The sequence below is a fragment of the Tursiops truncatus genome, chromosome 2 (genome assembly GCF_011762595.2).
Source record: "Tursiops truncatus isolate mTurTru1 chromosome 2, mTurTru1.mat.Y, whole genome shotgun sequence".
Lineage (NCBI taxonomy): Eukaryota > Metazoa > Chordata > Mammalia > Artiodactyla > Delphinidae > Tursiops > Tursiops truncatus.
In genome coordinates this window covers 80,067,064-80,088,304 of record NC_047035.1, presented here as the reverse complement: position 1 = coordinate 80,088,304, position 21,241 = coordinate 80,067,064, and the positions used below count along the sequence as shown (strand labels likewise).

The following is a 21,241-nucleotide window of genomic DNA, read 5'->3' as shown; positions in this document are numbered from 1 at the left end:
AAAATACGTATCTTGGACAAAAGTATCTTAATATGGCAGACAGTTATCACATTTGGAAATAATATCACTGAAATACTTGAATACTCTTTTCCCCATATTATGACAAATACATAAAACTTTTTACATTTTGCAAAGTGCAATCTAAATGCTTAGAGAATATTATTCCACTTTATATTTACTAGCTGTGGAGACAGCAAGAAAATCTTTCTGAATAGCTGCTCCTGATTAAAAAGTACTTAGCTTATTACTTTTATATTTTAGAAATTCATTAGTGGTAAACATTTTTCTTTCCATCCCCACATCACCACGATTTTGCATTAAGAATAAAACGGGTAACTAGTCAAAGCTCCTCTTCACAGTACACAATCCTAACATAGAATGCCTTTATACATGACAGAAAATTCTCTTGACAGCTCTCTAGTTTCCACCTAACTCTTCAACCTCTTAACACATGATATACCTCTGAGGCAACTACTTCAAAAGCTACCTAAGATTTACCTGTATGTACATTAATTTTGCACTGTAGAGGTAATCCTCAAACATGTGAACTCCAATAAATTTGTTTCTATCACAAAGTGAAGACTGCAAAACATATAACAGCACAGAAACCTCCTAATTTGTTTAGTTTCAGTCTTTCGAGCATTAACAATCTCCATTCCCATTTATCATTTTGAAAAACAAATTCATTTGAATTAAAAGCATGAATTGGTCTAAGTAAAGATTTCAGCTTGATGGTAACTGGAAAAACAAAGCTCAAGAAATTTAAAAAGCCATAACTCATGTTCACTTAAAATTTGTAATATTTCTATAGGGAAGGCAGCATTTCATGTTTGAGGAGTAAGTTTATCTGTGGAGGAGAAGAAAGGCAAAGAGAGCAATGCAATGAGTGTCAGGTACTCTGTCCAGACCTGAGTCCCTCAGTATTGCAGGAAGGTCAGATCCTTTCAGCATTGTACTGGTGTGTCAAAATATGTCAACAAACCATCATACCACAGGAAGAAGAATGACCTTTCAGTTCTTCATGTTTGGGCTGCCTGTGGAGCTTTGGACGTGGGGAATGCATGAATGGTTTTCCTAGCTGCTTGACAAATGCAACTCCCGAGGTTTCTTTCAAGTGTGATTGTTAAAAGCCCCAGGTTCTTACATTTTGATACAACTTTCTCAACCCATATAACTCATGATGGAAACTGACGTTAACTATCAATACTCCAAATAATCAGATTCAATGCAACTAGGCTAAAATTACTTTATAAATGTTTAAATGTGAGAGATGAAGGTTGAGAGTCAGTAAATTTAGAAATAATTATATTCACTGTAAGAGTAATACTTGTTAATCAATTCTCTAGGCTTTATTATAGATGTCATTATAACACAGTTGTCTTCTTTCTCTCCCTGTCCATAAAACTAGGTGTTTCTCTCCTCTCCCCTTCTGGGAAAACCTACTTTGCCTATTTCTACTGCAGATATCCCTAAATGAATCTTTCTCTGGTCCATCACTTGGACTCCCATCCCATAACCCAGTTGCCTTTGGACATTTCTAATCATCGCAACTGAAGTAATCACTAACCTAGGTTATTTTCCACTCTCAGTTCCGTAAGAGCATCATCGTTCTCCCCATGGCCAATATCAAAACCTCCAAGTTATCTCTGTTCCGCACCGCCCAAAACAACAACATTTAGTTACTTGCCAAATTCTTTCTTATCTCTGTAAGTCTACACAGGCTCCTTCCATTTCCACTGCCACCATTATAATTTGGGAATTAATGGAGTGTTTCAATATGGATGACTGGAATAGCAATTGTGTTCCTCTTCCCAACTTCTTGCTTCTGTCCACCCTGAGCATTGCTACCAGAATATCTATCCTAAAGTGGCCTGATCATGTCACTCTTCTGTTCAAAAATCTCCCCTGGCTTTCCAGCTCTGTGACCTTGACCTGGGCACTTAACTTTTCTATGCCTCAACTTTCTCATATGAAATGAGGATAAAATACCAGTATCGACCTCATAGGACTATTATGTGGATTGAAGAGGATAATACATATAAGTGCTTAAACCAGTCCCTCGAACATAGTTGGTGCTCAGTGTTGGCTATTTTTGTGATTTATGTACATGTTGTTTCCCTATTAGATTGAATTAAATTCCTTGAAGGCAAAGTTAGGTTTTGCTCATTTTTGTACACTCTGAAATGCATAATATACCACCTCTACATAGAAGGAACTCAGTATCTACTGAATCCAGTCATGTATCTGTCCTACTACTTATGGACCACTTTGCTAGAATGTGCTGAATTAGAAATATATAGTGGTAAAAATATTTATTTCGCATTAAACAATGAAAGGCAATTGGGGCTGATCAAGTATTTTGCTCTAGTGTTGAGTTCAGTATGGTTTTATATACCTGACCTGTGCACACAACCAATGACTTCATTTTCACCATTTTCATAATCAATATACAGTGCTCTGAAAGTATTGCAGCCAAAGCCATCAAGGACAACTGTGACAGCCTCATATTTACAGAAGTTGATGAGCTTTGAATTAAAAAATCCTCTTTTCTAAATAAAGGAATTTTGCATGAATTTTGAATTTATGATCACTTGAAGTGGGCTATCAGGGATGCTATAAGACTGAATTTAAAATGGGGATGTGGTGATGATTAGCAAAGTTGCCAGAAACAAAAGGGAAGGAAATGGCAATAAGGAGAAGCAGGAAGGGGTTAACAAGGTACCTTGTTGGTAGAATCTTTATGAGAAAATAAGGGTGAACAAAACACAGGAAGCATCTCAATGTAAGTGATTCAGGAAGGGAAGGGAGTAAAACAAGAAAGTAGAATTCACACAAATCATAAAAGTACACTAAGAATATAAAGGAGAGAGCAAGAAAAAGAAAAACATAAGTGAATATAAGTGACATGTTAATGGATAAACAGAATTCATATAGGAGGTCTAATTTTCACAAGAATATAACTTCCAGGGTCAATTAGAAATTAGAGGGAAAGGATGCTTACCATGGCCATTATGTATCCATATATATTTCTGTTTTATGAGAAGAAGAGTATGAGACATGAAAATTATATGCATGGTTCATTTTCCATACTCCACATGTGTGGGAAGAGAATAAGCAAGGGTAAACTAGGGCAATGCAGCCTCATCACCTATAAAAGTCACCCATCCCAGGAGATTCTTGAATGATACGTAATAGCAGAAGATGGTCAAAAATGGAAAAAATGTGTCTCTTACATATAGAGGGGGTGAAAAGCCATAACTTCTGTGAACGGGGTTCTATCTCACCAAAAGATGGCTAGCTTTATTTTAGTCTAAGAGGCAGCAGAAGCCCTTGGTGAGTGCTATCAGAAGATGACCAAAGAAAGCTGCTTTCTAACAACCATAAGCTTATTATCCACTTTTTGGCCTTAACGAAATGAAAAGACTTCCTTTTGTTGGGCAAGAAGTAGTGACTGAAAATCCCATTCCAACTCTCAGAAGCCTGGGAGAAGGAGAGAATATATGGATGTCTATTTGAAAGAGAGATATCAAAAGAAATAAACTTGAAGGTTTGCACAGTACTCTCTCATAGTTAATGCTTAAGAAAATTTGTTTAGGATGACAATGAAGTCTAATGCAGCATAAGTAAGATTACAAGGTTAATGTTAAACAAGACAAACTGGTTTATAGTCCGTTAAATTACGTGTTAAAAACCATAATTGAGAGGACATCTACTTGGATCCAAGATGAGGTAACAGGGACAGTATTTATCCTCCTTCTGGAAACAACTAAAAAGCAAAATAGATAATAACAGACAGCAAGCAGTGAGGGACAGTGACCCCTGAATGATGGAAAACAAAAGAAGCGAGCACTTTGATTTCCCCAGCTTGCTGCCTGTAGAGAGTTTCCAGGAGGCAATGTGGGGAGGAAAAACCTTCTCAGAGTTGAGGAGATGGAGCTGGGGGAATGGGAAGACCAAGCAGTTAAAGATTTTGCCATAAAACAAGTCTCAGTAATTTTAAAAGGATTCAAGTTTGTTTCTGACCTCAATGGAATTAAATTAGAAACCAATAACAGAAAGCTATGTGAACAAGTTCCAAATACTTGGGAACAAAACAGCATGCTTCTAAATAGCCTGTGGGTCAAAGAAGAGATAAAAATAAAAATCAGAAAGTATTTGGAACCAAATAAAATAAAAATACAACATATAACATTTTGTGTAATACAGCTACAGCAGTACTTTGAGGCAAATGTACAACACTAAACTGCCTATATTGGGAAGAAAGAATGGTTTCAAATCAATAACCTCAGGCTTCCACCTTAGGAAACTAGACAAAGAAGAGCAAGTGAAACTGAAACTAAACAAATAAATAAATAATACAGATTAAAAATCAATGAAAAAGAAAACCAACAGGAAAAAGTCAATAAAATGAAATATTGGTTCTTTCAGAAGACCAGTAAAATTGATAAACCTCTAGGCAGACTGATCTGGAAAAGTAGACAAAATTATCAATATCAGGAATGAAAAAGGTGACATCACTATAGATTCTACAGATATTAAAAGAATATGGGAGTACTTTGAATACGTTTATGCTAATATATTCCACAACTTAAATAAAATGAATAAACTCTTTAAAAGACACAAAGTATCAAAGTTCACTCAAGAAAAAAATAGATAACCTGAATCCCTGTATCTATTAAATAAATCAATTTTGTAGTTTAGAATCTTCCCACAAAAGAAGAGCCCCAGATCATTTGACTGGGAAATTCTACCCAGTAGTTAATGAAGAAGTAGTAACAATTCTACACAAACTTCCCAGAAAACTGAGGATAAGGGAATACTTCCCAACTCATACTACAAGGCCACCATTACTCTAATACCAAAACCAGACAAAAAGTTTAGAAGGAGAAGCAAATCACAGACCAATCTCACTCATGAATGCAGATGCAAAAATTCTTAACAAATTTTTAGCAAATCAAATATAACAAAATATAAAAAGGATATTGCTTCATGACCAAGTGCGGTTTATCCCAGGATGCAAGGTTGGTGTAACATTCAAGAATCAATCACTGTAATTCACCATATTAATCAATTAATTAAAAAATATCCATATGATCATCTTAATAGATGCAGAAAAAACATTTTGACAAAATCCAACACCTATTTTGATAAAAACTCTCAGCAAACTAGGAATAGAGGGAGTTTCCTCAAACCTAAAAGGCATCTACAAAAACCTATAGCTAATATTATTCTTAATGGTAAAAGATTAAATGCCTTTCCCCCAAGACCAGGAACAAGGTGTACACATTCACCACTATTCACCTTTGTATACGAGATTCTAGGCAGTGCAATTTAAAAAAAAACCCAAAAACGCATCCAAATTGAAAAAGGAAGCAAACTGTCTTTATTCATAAACAACATGGTTGTCTATATAGAAGATCCTATATAAGTAAATACCAAATAAGTAAAGTATTAATAAATGAGTTTTACCCACTTGCACAATGCAAGATCAATACACCAAATCAACTGTATTCTTCTATTTTAACATGATAAATTGGAAATTGAAACAAAAAAAAAATCACTTCCTATAGAATCAAGAAATATAAAATACATAGGGTTCCAAATTGATCTATAAACTCAATGTGATGCCAATCAGAAGTCCAGCAGATTTTTTTAGGAATTTATAAGTTGATTCTAAAATTCATATGGTAATGCAAAGGACCAAAAATAGACAAAAATAACTTGAAAAAGAGAAATGAAGTTGGAGGACTAACACTACCTGTTTTCAAAATTATGTTATAGTAATCAATACAGTGTAGAATTAGGATAAAGATAGACAAATTGGCCAACAGAACAAAATAGGGAATTCAGAAAAAGGCCCACACATATATGATTAATTGATTTTTGACATATGTGTAAAGGCTATTTAGGGGAGAAAGGATAGGCTTTTCAACAAATGGTTCTGGCACAACTGGACATCCACATCCAAGGAAATAAACTTCAAGCTATACATCACGCCATACATAAAAGTTAACTGAAAATGGATGCTAGACCTAAATGTAAATATATAATTATAAATCTTTTAGAAGAAAACAAGGGTAAAATCTCTGTGATTTCTTTAAGTCTTTAAATCTGTAAGATTTCTTAGATATGACATCAAAGCCATAATAAAAGAAAAAATCTGGTAAACTGGACTTCATTAAAATTAAAAACTTCTGATTTTGAAAGCCACTGTTAAGAGAATGAAAAGACAAGCCACAGACTGGAAGACAATATTTCATATCTGACCATATATCTGATAAAGGACTTAAATCCATGATATTTTTTAAACCTACCAAAACTCAATAATAAGAAAACAATTCAACTAAAAAATGAACCGAAGATTTGAACAGACGCTTCTCCAAAGGAGACAAATAGATAAAAATAAACATATGAAAAGATTCTCAATATCATTTGTCATTACAGAAAAACTAAAATCGCATTGAGACACTATTACACAACTATTAGAAAGTTTGAAGTTAAAAAGACTGACCGAAGGGAGCACCTGGAACTCCCATAAACTGCTGATGGGAACATAAAATGGTACAACCACTTTGGAAAACAGTTTAATCATTTTGAAAAAGGTAAAAATCCACTTACCAGATGTCCCAACTATTTTATTCCTATGTATTTGCCCAAGGGAAATGAAACCATACAAGATTTTTACATGACTGTTCATGGAAACTTTATTACTAATAGCCAGAACTAGAAACAACTTAAATGTCTATCCACAAGTGAATGGATAAACAAACAGTGGGACAGCCACACGATTGAATACTTGCCAGCAATGAAAAAAATGAACTCTTGATATTTTCAACAACATGGATGAATAATGAAATAGTTACACTGAGTAAAAAAAAAAAAGCCAGACAAAAGAGTATATGCTGAATGATTCCATTTACAGAAAATGTAAACTAATGAACTATCTTTGTCACTATCTTTGTCATGGTGATAATTTTACGAGTTTATACATATGTTAAACTTGTCAAATTATATACTTTAAATATGTGCAGTATATTGTATGTCAATTATATCTCATTAAAGCTGTTTTTAAAAACACCATTACTTATTAAAACAGACTTTTTACATGCTTTCTTTTTTCTGTACCATATATAAAAAAACTCTGATTCTGTAGATTTCAAATACAACAATTTAGGGGTTGTTATGTTCTGGGCGCATAGGTATGTATATCTGACAGGATTTTATATTAACCCTACAGATATGCATTTTGAATATACAATAAGGAGAGCAACAGAGAACGTCTGGCCCATTTTTCTTGAACCACATGAAGGTGAATATCTACACCTCATATGCTGGAGAGGTTTTTAGCTTCAGCTTAGCAAACCCATTAAGTGAGTGGTCCCCAACCTTTTTATCACCAGGGACCGGTTTCATGGAAGACAATTTTTCCAAGGACCGGGGCTGGCGGGGGATGGTTTCGGGATGATTCAAGTGAATTACATTTATTGAGCACTTTATTTCTATTACTATTACATTGTAATATATAATGAAATAATTATACACCTCACCATAATGCTAACAGGAGGCAGAGCTCAGGTGGTAATGCGAGTGATGGGGAGCGGCTGTAAATACAGATGAAGCTTCGCTCGCCTGCTTGCCCGCCGCACCTTCTGCCGCTTACCTCCTAACAGGTCACGGACCGGTACTGGTCCATGGCCCAGGCGTTGGGGATCCCTGCATTAAGTGACAGAGTAAGTAGCCTCTTATAACAGATTTATCACTATGACTGACATTAAGCTGCATGGTGGAGCAGAAAGAACACAGGTATGAGTTCAGAGGGAGACCTGGGTTCAGGTTCTGTCTTTGCAATTTACTGCCTCAGTCCTCACTATGAGGCCCTCAAAGGCAGAGACCAGATGCCAAGAGACTAACAAGTGTCTGTGAAGTTGCTGATCTGAACCAGTATTCCTCAATAAAACTCTTTTTTTTCTTATGAAGACTCTATGTAGAAGCATCTAGGCTAGGAATGCTGGGGATAGCTGGCAAATGAAGGCCAGGTAAAGAAGTGGACTTCAACCTGGTGGAGGTCAACGTCATCATCAGAAGTTTTCAAAACGAAACAAAAAAAACCTCCTAAGGTCCAGGCTCCACCACACACCAATTAAATCAGTTCTCCAGGGATGAATTTCACATCAATATTTAAAAAGTTCCAACCATGTGATTTTAATACATGTGAAGTTTGAGAATCACTGCCCTAAACCCCAAGCCCTTTTAGCAGCAATTTCAACCTGAACTCCATTATTCCAAAATTAATTTCAAAAATGAACTCTGTATCCTTGGGCTCCTGACTCTGTGCTCCTGAGTCACTTCCTTTATTTTTCTCTTACACTCTCTGGACAATCATAATGGCTGTGTTTCCATCCTTAGAATGGACATCCAATCATTTGTTTCTTGGTTTGATTTGTGGTAATACTTCTGAAACATATGTGATTCATATTAACTCTATCATAATAGCTCAGCAAGAAGAGTTATGCTTTCAACAATTCTTTGGTCCCCTGGAATTGGGAAACTGGTCAATAGGCACCATCCCTCCCCAACTAAAAAAGATCTTGTATATGCTTGAAGGTAATATCAGATAGACATCTTTCTGAGAAACTGTGATTCACTGACATTTCCTTATAAGCCTATTTTCTTTCCCTTTAATCCATGACTAACTCATTCCAGTTTTCTCAACCACTCTCTTTATTGCAAATACCACTTCAATGGCCTAAGACAACATTTCTATTCCTCATTCAGTTTTGTATTTAAAGTCAACATTGAAAACAACAATGGCAGAAAATATGAATTCTGTGGTGGGCAAAGTTCTTGCTATTCATACTCCAAATGCAGAAAAAAATGGTACTTAACCATTATGAGAACTCATAAAAGTACTATCTACACAGAAGACACTTCCTTCGTCCTTTTAAAATATTTCTAGGTCACTCCAGCTAATAACAGTGCCAAGTATTTCTCTGGAACAATGAGATATCAGTATCTCACAACCAGCACCACCATAAGAGATGGAAAAGCAAATTATTATATTTTTACCTTCAGAGAGGCCCTCTCCAGTGAATTTGCTAATTATTAGTCAATCTGTCTCTTGCTGCTGGTGATGACCGCTTGTTAGTATACGGCAGCAGTGCCTTCTGAGGCTGCTGTAATTGAAGGTTTGCAAGAGCTTCTATAGCTGAGGCACATTCTCCAACCTAAGACAGATGTGATCAGCCTTGTTGTTAACAAGACTGAAATAACTGGAAATCTGTGATTTGGTTAATTGCAGGCTTCCTGGAAGTACCTTCATACAGGAAAAACTTTTGGACATCCTCTGAAAAATACCTTCCTTAACTCTAACTGCTTGGCAGCCCCATTCTAAATGCCTCGCCTCTCAAGTTAGCACAGCCCAGAGAAACCCAGAGAAAGCAATCACTAAACCATTGAGTAAATAACCAATCTTTAAAAAGTACTTAGAGGTAAGAACTAAAGTCAAATCGATTCTTGTGGTAGAAGGTATTAGCTTACCATTGCCTCTAGGAGGGTAGACTCTCTGGAGCCAAAGGTTCAAAAATCCCACAGATGGAACTCAGCTCTTCATCTTTTCAGTGAGACATCGATGTGATCAAGCCCATATTTCCTCTGGTGCTCATCTCCCCTCATATCCTAACATCAGCACAAGAAATGACTTTGGAAGACAAATATACTCGCTTCCTTTGATACCTTTAGTCCCAGTCAAGAGGGGTCCATGGCCTGGACCCAAACTTTAGAGGATTCTGCTCTGGCCTCTTCTGGTTGTACCGCAGCCCATGGGGTGAGGAGTCTGCAGAGCACAGGGGACATCTTCACCTGATGTCTGTTCCCTCCAATACCTTTCTAAGTCACACTCCATGTTACCAGGGACCTCAGAACTTCCTGAACAAATAGTCCTGAGACCACTCTCAGGGCCTGCCTGTTTGATAAGAGGGCAGACCACCAGAGTGTGCACCTCTGGCCTGAGAGATGACCAAAGGCAGAGGTTTGAAGGTATCAATACATGGAGCTTGGATGTACAGGCTGGGCTGTGCTTAAAACCTTCCCAGGCGTAGGACAGAGCCAAAGGTGATAAGAAAAGGGAGATGGGCTGTGCAGTGGCGGCACCTATTCCTACACTGCCATATGCAGCCTGGATCTCCGAGAAGTCCAGGAATTCTTAATGCAAATCTGAACTCCCAGATCTTCATGCAGGATAAAACAGATTTTATTTACTGTCTGTTAACTTGATACACAGCCTTAAATATTTGGGCACATTGTATATAGGCCTCCAATCACACTCTTGTCCCAGGCCCCCAAGTGTTAAGGTGGGCCCAGTTTTACGCAGCCCTAAAGAAACCAGAGAATAGCTTCTGCTCAGGATTTTCAAGGCATTCCATGTCAAATATCAAACAAGAGACCTTGCTAAAGTTTTGTGAAAGCAAATAATCAATATAAGATTAAAAATACTTGCCTAAAAAACTTCATAAAATGCATTTGCCACTTATCGGTTATTTTCTATTTTAAAACTCTATGTAAATAAACATGCTATATTTCATGATATAGATCTGCAATAGTCTATACATCTGAAAAGTCTATAAAAGTTCTCTAGAAAAATGAGGCATTTTTCTCACTGTCCTTAGAGCGGCATTCTCACAGAAAAAATTTTGGTCTTATTGTGTTTTAATGTCACAATGTCTAACAAAATCCTTAATGGTTGATTCAAAATGTTGTTGTCTGTTATGCGTCAGGAAATCCATTCATATATTTATTTGTTCAATAAATATCTACCGATCACCTACTGGCACCTCTGTGCCAGGCATTCCACCAGCTTCTGGGCATTTGATGTTGGATAAAACAAATAGGTAAGACGTAACTCAATATATTAACTGGAGGAGAGTGGCAAGTAAACAAGCAATTACAATATTTGACAAATGCTATGAACTTATTAGAAGAACACAGGAGGGGCAGTGAACGCAATCATGAACTGCAGGAAGGTTTCCCAAAGAGATGTCAGTCAAGCTGAGTGCTGAAGTTAGCCGAGTAGGAGTTTATCTGGCAAAGAAGGAAATTAAAACATCTACTCACAACACTTCTAAATTCTATCAGACAGTGATCCACAGGAAAAAGAGACAGAGGAGAGTGTATCTGTTGACTGCCAAGCACTGTGAACGTGCTTTATATGTATTAAATAACTGCTCTGCACAACAATATGGTGAAGAAGGTGTTATCAACCTCATTGCGTTGAGGAGAAAACAAAGGCTCAGGGACTTTAAGCAAGTTGCTCCCAGTCATGGGACCAGAGAGTGGCACAGCCTGGATTCAAACCCAGGAACAGGATAGGTTCCTCCCATTACATCAAGGATCACTAAACTGGAAAATCATGCTCAAACAAAACTTTGCCTTATTCTTTCCAGTCAGTAAGCTTAGATCTTCTTTGAGAGGAGAGAGGTATATCTACCAAGCGCACTTTAGTTTTAAATAGATTCCACTGATGACAGTGTGTCAGAATGTGCCCAGAATGGCAGATGACAGGGCTGAACTTAACAGCTGAGATTTCCATGTTCTTGACTCAGTGCTGTTGGGCGTTGTTCGTGCGCTGTATGGTTGCATGTGGTTCTTTGTAATTTAGAGTCATCAGTATTTTCATCCAAACAGACCCACTTTATCTCCAACCACTAAAGTGAGCACAGGGTGTCTGCTCCTGCTTCTTTGAAAGGCCACAAGTTAGAACCCATGTATATTCTGGCCTCACATTGTAGAATTAGTTTCTTCTTTACCTGTCACCATCTCAATAAGAAAATAAACTTAGTAATGTAGGTCAAATTGTCAAAGGACCCACCTTTTGACTAGACAAGTAGGACGAGAAGGTATTTTTTGTTTCCAACTGCATAAGGAAATATGTTTTTTTATTCAATTTGTATATATATAGCCCTAAGTATATGAGATATATATACAGATATATGTAAATATATATGCATTTTCTATACAATTGTATACATAGCCCTATATAATTTGGGGCTATGTTATGGTTCAAATGCTGCTTCTCAGAGGCATTCTTTTAACTCCACAGAACTGGAAGAGTTCTGAGGAGTTCTTTAATCAGGATCGTACCTGGGATGAGGGCCCACTTGCCGAAAAGCCAGCTTATGTTCTGTACTCAATATCTGATTTTAGGGAAGGTGACTACATTGCAAAATTTAAATTTGTTTGAGGTTAATTAAGCTGGAGAAAATTCTTGAAGCTTTGATTACAGAGGAATGAAATGCACCCTATGTGTAGTAATTAGAAATAGCAATATAAAAGGTAAAGCTCTTTCAAACCAAGTAAATTGGTGTTTGTATAAATGTTTCCAACTACTGTCTATTCATTCACTCAGGAGTAAGTATTATGTTTGTTTTTTTTGTTTTTTGCGGTACGCGGGCTTCTCACTGTTGTGGCCTCTCCCGTTGCGGAGCACAGGCTCCGGACGTGCAGGCTCAGTGGCCATGGCTCATGGTCCCAGCTGCTCCGTGGCATGTGGGATCTTCCCGGACCGGGGCATGAACCCGTGTCCCCTGCATCGGCAGGCAGACTCTCAACCACTGCGCCACCAGGGAAGCCCGGAGTAAGTATTGTGAAGAAAAGTAAAGCCAAGTAAGAAGAGAGGATGACTGACGGTGATGCCTTCTAGACTGGGTGGTTAGGGAAGGCCCCCCTGAGGAGGGGAAATTTGAGCAGACACCTGAATGTCATAAAGGGCAGGCTATGTGGAGATCCAAGTGAAGACAGTTCCAAGCAGAAGGATTAGCCAGAGTGAGGGTCTTGAAGCAGAAACAAGCAGTGTAGATTCAGGGAAGACAGAGAAAGCCAGCGTGGCCAAGGAAGTATAAGAGACAGAGAGAACCTTAGGTGAGGGGAGAGGGGCAGGTGCGGACAGAATTGGGGGTGGTGAGAGGCAGATCATGCGGGGCTCTGAATGTCGTGGTAAAGAGTTTGGATTTTATTTTAAATGTGGTGGGAAGTGGCCCAATCTGATTTATGTTTTCCAAGAGTCAATTTGGCTGGGGTATGAAACACTGACCACAGGAGTGCAAGTGCCTAGTGCAAGGAGACCAGTTTGGAAGCTACAGGAATAGTCCAGGAGATGCTTACAGACACTGAGGCAGCAGCAGGTGGGATGGTGATACAAGGCACAATTTGAGACGTGGTGAAGGTAGGGCTGAATGGACTTGCTGATGGATTGGTGATGATACTCGGGGTTGAGGATTTGGAGATATTGTGGTGCCACTAGTTGAGCTTGGGAGGAAATGGGGGAGTAACAAGCTTGAGGAAGAAAGTCAAGGGTTTAATTTTGGACATGTAAAGTCTGAGATACCTATTAGATAACCAGGAGAAGATACTCAGTAGCCAGCTGGATAGATGAACAAATGTATACTCAGGGGGAATCTTAGGGCTGAGGGTAAAAATTAGGAGATGGCAGCATAGAGATGGAATATAAAGCCACAGTCTCTGGTGGGATCTTCCAGGGAACACCCAGGAAGAATGTAGACAGAAGAGGGAGGAGGGGTGAGCCCTGAGTTCCAGGGCCTTCCAGCCTAGAGCTGGGAAGAGGAAGAAGAGATAGCAAAAGAGACAGAGTACGTTGCTGGTGTGTGGGGAAGAAACCCAGAAGAATATCTTTCGGAGCATGTTTTAATAAAGAGGGAAGGTGTGATTGGGAGCTGCTGAAAGGCTGAGTAAGAATACTAATTTACATAAAAAGAAAACTCTTAGAGAAATATTAAACTAAAATATAGGGGCTCTGTAGTTATTTATGTGGAAAAATAGGCTTAGACAAGATTATGATTCCACAAACATTGAACAGTCTTATCATAAAATCCAATGTTTAATCTAAAAATAATGTGACAATTTTTTCATTTCATGTCTGTAAGTCAAATCATTATGCTGTATACCTTAAACTTACATAGTGCTATATAGCAATTATATCTCAATAAAACTAGAAGAAAAAAAGAAAAATAGTGTGACACTAGGAAACAGTTCTTATGTTGACTAGAGGCTTATCATACAAATAAAACAATTAACCCAAATGCCAACCAACAGTCTCCTTGAAAGGCTACCTATAGGTGGGAAAGATTTCTTCCTACTCTGATGAATTTTAGCTAATGCTGTGTGAGTTGTATTGAGGCAAAATATAAAAAAAGTAGGATCCCAAACTTTCATAACTGCGCTAAGTTCTCCTTCTGTCAAAATGCCTCATCACTGATAAGTCTGTATCATTATTACAACCAAAATTCTATATCCAAGTAAACGCCTCTATGTTCCATATTGAATGTTAGCATGATCCGCATTTCTTGGCCTCTCTGCAGACATTTTGTGAACTAGTGACTTTTGTGCAGAGCATTCCCCCCTTGAACGATCTGGAACACTCAAAACTAAGGCTGGCTTTCCCTTACCACACAACATGCCCTAAATGAACTATGTCCACTTAGCTGGTATACATTCAAACAATGTGTTTAGGAAATGTAAGTCAACAATAGTGTAAATAAAACATCATTAAAATTTAAAACAGCAGCAGGCAACACAATAATCCAAAATCCAGTCCAAGTCAAACTATTAAGTTATCCATTGCTCAGATGCCCCTCCGGCCATGTGAATAATCAATAGGTCTACCATACGCGTGACTTGATTATTTAATCAGCCTCTAAAATGGGGAGGGCTAAGCACAGAGTAGCCATTCAAACAACAGTTGAGTTGTTTTAGAATGAAGATGTGCCTTTGGAATTTTCAAGTAAGCTCTACTATTTGGGATTCAAATTCTAATTGTTTCCCATAAAAGGCTTGATCAGTACCAAAGTGGGGAGACAGTCTCAATGCATAATGATTGAGCTTACCAGTTTTTTAAAAATCCCTTATCAACCTAAACTTATGCAATTTAATTTTCTTGTCATTGCTTTCCCTATAATATCAAAAATGATGCTTTCTTTACTATTTCAAACTCATCATAAAATTCCTAAAAATCTGAAATTCAATTTGTCACATTACTGCTGATTTGAATAATGGCTGAATAAAAGACAGGAAACGCTGAAGCAGCATTGATTTCTAAAACATTTTGCACTTTCCTCCTCCATCCCTGTAAAGTAAAGCTCGGATGCTATGCACAATTACACAAGAAAATCAAGAAAGCCATTACATTTAGCATTTTGTCATCATCATTGTTACCATGGCAAAAAGTGGGCTTAGTTTGGCACATCTGCTACGGGAGAGGTCCACTGGCCTTTTGTAAAGCTGAGTAACAATATAATGCCAAATTCTGTAGGCTGTCACTGTTTTTTTCCAGGGTAAGACTACTGTCCACAGATGCTACTGTCTCTCTCCTTAATGATCGGACCAATGTCACCTTATTATTGTATTCTTACAGTTGGCCAGTGACCAAGGAACACAGTTAATCTAGAAAGGTTACCCCTTGACCCACCTTCTGATCTAAGGGGTCAAAAATATGTGGTGTGAAAGCTTGGGACTCCAATAATAGCAAAGGCCAAAGTTGCAACAGTTGTACTGTAAATTACAATAGAGTTGTGCTAAAAGTAGCACAGATTTAGACGTGAGAAAGACAATGCGTGATAACTAGTTGTACCCATAGTTACATTTTCTCTGAGTATCAGTTTAGTTGTCTGTAAAATGGAAATAAACGTAACTTTCTTGTGAGTATTAACTGAGATAATCTGCAAGCCCAGACACATGGTGGGTACACATGGCATCCTCCCCCCTCCTCCAACACCATCCTTTTCTTAACCACTGAGATCTCCATGCCTTTGGGAATGTTGGTTGAAGTTGGTAGGTAAACTATTTTCTACCACTGGAAGGTAATTTGTTTTGATCCCTCATATCGTTTGGATACTTTCCTCAGAGAGCTGAGGATAAAATATTTTTTTACGATCTGCCAGAAAGCATAACTTCCACATCAAGAGGATAAAAGTCAGTGTCAATATCATAATATATATCACATCCTATTTTTCATATTTTAAGTGACACCAATATCATCACTGTGAAATGGAAAATGGCGTCTACACTAATTTTGACATTATGCAGAGATTTTTCGTTTTAAAAAATGAAGCTACATTATGAAAGCAAAGAAGCTGAAATTACCTGAAATGAATACATTAATCAAGTCTCGGTATTTACTAGAAACAAAGGCTACTAGCATTTTTACCAGCTAAACAAAATATTTTTTTCTAATGAGATTTCTGCTGAGTATCGTTTATCTTAAGAGAAAAATAACGGGGCCTTACCTGTTCCAGTAGCTCCAGAACTGGTCATGCAGGTAGGCGTGGTGGCTACATTCATCACCAAATGAGGCTTTGCTTTCAATCCAGTGAATTATGTGCCCTTCTACAGCTAAGGGACAAAGCATTACTAATATAGAGCAAAGGGAAGGGAAAATTGAAAATTTTGAACTCTGTCTGGGTCTCTCTATGCTTCACATTCATGAACAGAGGCTTAGCCCTCACCATCATCTATGGATGTGCTTATAAAACAACACATCGTACATGTTCGTAACAAGGAACATTTATGCTACAATCACATCCCTTTTATTTTCGTCATTTACAAAAGTCTCTCTCCTGTTCTGAGACTGCCTGTATAAGTTGACAAGTAATGTGAAAGCAAACCAAGTGAGCCTGGCTTTTCAATAGAACCCTATGTTAAAAATTCGGTACTTAGAGAAATGACTTGAAAATGGTAACCAAAATGTCTTTGGAACACATGTTTATTTCTCAAATATACACAAAAGTTTTTAAGGCATAGGTTTCTTCTAAACCTATAATTTTCTGCTATGTTAAAATAATCTTTTGCAATTATTTCACACATTTAGATACAAAATTATCAAGCTAATCTAGATTCTCTGGTAACATTTGCTAATAACATTAACACAAGTTTTCAAAGCTATGGGAAAAACACATCCCTTTTCTCTATAAACAAATGCATAGCAGAGTTTAAGGACTTACCAACGGGTACTTGTAAAATAAAGTCTGGTGTTTTGTCATAACCCTTTGCTCGGAGCTGATCTTCATCTACAGGATGAACAAATACTATTACTTATCACAGTATTCCATTAACAAGACAGCAATATAATTGCTTTTCTTCCTTAAAAATGTGTAAAAATTACTAATGCAGTCATACATGTCATTCTTATATATGCAATGCTGTGTAGGAATAAATGAACTTTCATAACAAACTGGAAGCAGAGATATAAAAATGCCTCTTTGTCCCTTCTGCATTTTTATGTCTTTATTATAAACATCATTAATTCAAGCTGTCATACACTACCTTTCTTATAATTGAAGATACTCAAAATAATGAAGTATACTTACTGATTAAAAGAAAAGGCTTCTACCACCAATGAATATCACTAATGTTATCAAGCCAATATTGACACTGGCCTTTATAAAACAAATGCTTTCATTAAAGCAATTAAGAAAGTTTAGTTTCAATTAGTGAAACTATTCCTACATACAAGAACATAAGAAAGAGACAAGGACAGTGAGATCCCCACAGAGAATTAATTACCCTGCTTAATACCTTTGGTCGGCTATTGTTTCTGGCATCTACCAAAGTTTTACAACTAACAATATGTAATTCTGAAAAGCCAACAGGCTTTGAGATTTTTTTCTAAATCTGTTCGATTTCTTGATCCTCTGTAAATATCAATGAGCCATTCAGGAGGAAAGGAGGCAGGAAAACAGAGTGCTTGACAAAGTTGGAAAAAACTACCTAGGTGCTTGGTTAAAAAAAAAAAAGTCCTCCAATATTTTCTAAACGCTGTCCTTGACTTCTAAAGGCATTACAATGTGATTCTGAAATGAGCAGTTCTCTGTTAGATTTTGGAGTGACCTGGTCATTCAATTCCAGACATGGCTTTCTGTCTTCACCCAACCTCAACTAATGGCCCAACCAAGTAACAAGGAAGGCTGTGTGGTCTTTTAACACCTACTGGGCTGTTGACATTGTCATGCATCCCATTCGCCTTCCTGCATCACCTTTGATTAAAATTAATGGCCCATTCTCAGTTGTTGGGTAGCTTATTTCCAATCCATTTGTCAGGCCAAGACAGTGGTTTCATGGCCAATGTTCAGAAACTCTGTTTTAGAACACTCCTGTGTACATCCTGAAAGGTCAGCATTTTAAATGTAAATAACCTTTAAATGACAAGACACATATTTAAACTAGATATTTAAATTAAATTTGGTTACAGTTGTTATCCTTTATCCAAATTTTGAAGGACTGATGCTAGAATTTGAAACAATCTCCCCTGCTTGAAATATAAAAAATTCTAAGTTAACTGTTGAAATAAGGAAATAAAATTAATCTTACTTTAAAAACAAGAGAATTTGGAAAACTGAACTGTGGATGAACAAGACTGAAAAAATTTCTATCCTCTAAATGCATTCTGGCTACAAGAATGTTTAATGGAAAAGACATTTATTAAATCAACCCAACTGCCTTGAGCTGATGTTTCAGGTAGCTGATGAACAGTTTTAGAAGCTGGGTTGACATTAAAAAAGAGAGATTAATATTTTATTAAAACTATCCTAGCTTGATCAACCTTTGCAGATGTTCAAATCTGTTTCAGAAAGAAAAATGATTATGTTTCCGACAGCAGCGCAAAACAAAATTTCAAAGGTCACCAAGCAATCCAAACGCACACACTAAAATCCCTTAAAAGGCAGATGCTACACTCTTGTTCACTGCACCAAAATTACTAACACAATACCTACAATTTAAATTTCCTGAAGATAAACATCAGGTGAGGCTAGGAAATCTTTCCATCTTTCTGTGGAGAACCTCAAAGTACAAGAGTATTCATATGCTTTCTCCATGCCACCCCCCCACCTCCCTCCCTCTCAATATGAAGTTGACTCAATAGTAACTGTACTCAAAAGACAGCTTCTAGGAGTCTGTGTCACCACCAGATATTACGCTTTTTTTTTTTTTTAAAAGAGGTCATTCCACATATCGGAAGTACTATGTTATTATGTATTGGGTATCTTCTCTGTTTATTTTCTAAACCCTCACTGCCTTACCTGCCTGGTTTCAATCTTCACACTATTTCTTTCAACCTAGATTTCCTAAAAAAGGAGGAGGGTACAACTTGGCAAAGTTCAGAGAAGATGAGAGTGCAAGTATAGGAAGTAGCATTTATGAACAGGTGGCCTTGCTCACCTGGTCTAGGTCCCAGGAGATTTTTAAGGTCAGCCCCATCCATCTGACCTGATTTCCTGGCCTTTGCATTATGCTCCTTTCCTGGCTCCCAGACCTTCAAAGATTTCTTACCATTAGATCATTATCCAAACCATTGGGTATGGATTTAAAATTTGGTTGACCATTGGGTGGGTCAGGGTTCCAACTCTAGGATCTCGAGGTTATGGCTCGGTCATCATCCCACATGACTTCCCTTCTGCCTCCTTCTTTGTTCATTCCCTTGTCTCATTGTGTACGTGCCTGTGTCCCAAATCCCGGGCCTATTCACTGGCCCATTCTCACCACCAGCATATGCTTGGCACATATTTAAGACTCAAAAGGGTAACTGAATAAAATATAAATGCATTTTTAAGAATACCCATGTCTTTTGCAAAGCCCACCTGAACTGACTTAATAATTTTCTTTCCTGATTTAAGAGACAACAAAAGTGACCCAAAGTTCAAGGTTGTATTTGATGACTTTCACTGCTGTCTTTCACCCCGGCCCCAGCTGTCTGCTCTGAGGTACATCTTGATCATCAAGGAAGGGACTACACATGGGAAGTTTTCCTACCTTCTTCTTTGGTCTGTAGTATTTTAAATAACATTGGATTTATCCATTCCTTAAAGTTTGGGCAGAATTCCCCATAATAAGCAGTCTAGGCCTGCTGCTACTATAGTGGGTAGTTCTTTGGTTACTTTTCCCTTTTTTTTTTTTTATGGCTACTGATCTGTTTAGATTTTCATCTCTTATACAGTCAGTTTTGCAATTTATATTTTCCTTGGGAATTATAAGTTTCATCCATGTTTTTAGAGCTTTTTGTACATATTGGAACCAAGTGGTTACTTATGATTTTTTGAACTTCCCAAGTGGAAAACTGGATGTTTAAGTAACCTGCTGTTTTCTTCAAGAAAAAATGATCAGGATTAAGAAAAAAGAAAGAATAACATTAGTTAGAAAGGGAAAAAAAAGAGTAACAGCAATGTTTTAGACTAGTACTTTTAGTATAACTTCCCAGAATTGCTGGGGATCAATATGAAATCAATCTCCAAATTCTGTATACCTAACTTATTCAGCGAATGTAGCAAATATGAAGTAGGGCTCTTCTGATTTAAGGTATATTAAAAACACCTAATATATTTCATAAGTACAAGCTTGTTAATGTCATTGTTCAAGTGTTCATTATCAAAGTTAACATAAGAATATTCTCACTTAAAAGCAGACTTGTTAGCCTCTAGATCCACAAAATGTAGGGTATTTAGATAGTGTGCCTTAAGAAATAGTATTTCTGAGCTTGTAAAGTCTTCCAACCTTCCAGTTTATACATGATAAAAGAGGCCAAGAGAAGTTAAGTGACTGCCAACACCTGGGCCTCTCAAATAGCCAGATATAGACAAGAGCCCACCACAACCAAGTACTGGTTTGTCCCAACAGACCATATACCACTCTTAATGATGGCAAATATTTAAATTTGATCATGTGTAATACTTATGAAGTGGGGAAAATTTTTTCATTTTCCTCATGAAAGATTTGGAAACGCAAGAGAGGGGATGGCTATCTGTTGGATAGTATTTGGTTGACACCGGACCGAAGAGGAGCTGAACGAAATAATCACTTGATCTCTAGCCTTTTAATGATCCTTTCTTCAATGGAACTAAAAAACCAATGAAACTGCATCCACAGATAAAACTGATGTTACATTTTAAAAGACAATCCAGATCTTCATTTGTTTTTAAGTTGTCAGGCTTGCCTTTAGAGGACATTTTTAAAAAGGAATCACATATGTAAAGAACACTGTGAAAGTTTAATTTCTGGGGCCTTTTAATTACCCTCTCCTCTAAATGCCCAAAATATCCAAAGCAATTAAGTACTGATTACACAATTTCTTTTTTTAAAATAAAGGCGTGATTTTGAGTCAGAGAACAAAACACATCTGAAACTAGTTAACATATACTTAAGAATCATAGCACGGCATGAGGACTGCCAAGAAGTTTGAGGTTTT

At 37.2% G+C, this 21,241-nt stretch overlaps 1 protein-coding gene across 6 annotated transcripts in view; it reads right to left on the bottom strand.

The window, feature by feature from the left end:
- CDIN1 (CDAN1 interacting nuclease 1) overlaps positions 1–21,241 on the bottom strand; it is a 230,859-nt gene that overhangs the window by 98,687 nt on the left and 110,931 nt on the right. For 5 of the 6 annotated variants that reach the window (XR_012330046.1, XM_019935261.3, XM_019935262.3 and 2 more), the window contains exons 9-10: positions 17,007–17,072; positions 16,293–16,398 (exon numbers count right to left, since the gene is read on the bottom strand). Coding sequence is in view for 4 of the 6 variants with exons in the window: in XM_019935261.3 (XP_019790820.1) it covers positions 16,293–16,398; positions 17,007–17,072 (172 nt within the window). In the remaining 2 variants the exon portion in view is untranslated. Of the gene's footprint in view, positions 1–9,537; positions 9,676–16,292; positions 16,399–17,006; positions 17,073–21,241 lie in introns of all 6 variants that reach the window. The other variant, XR_004525116.2, reaches the window with a different exon arrangement.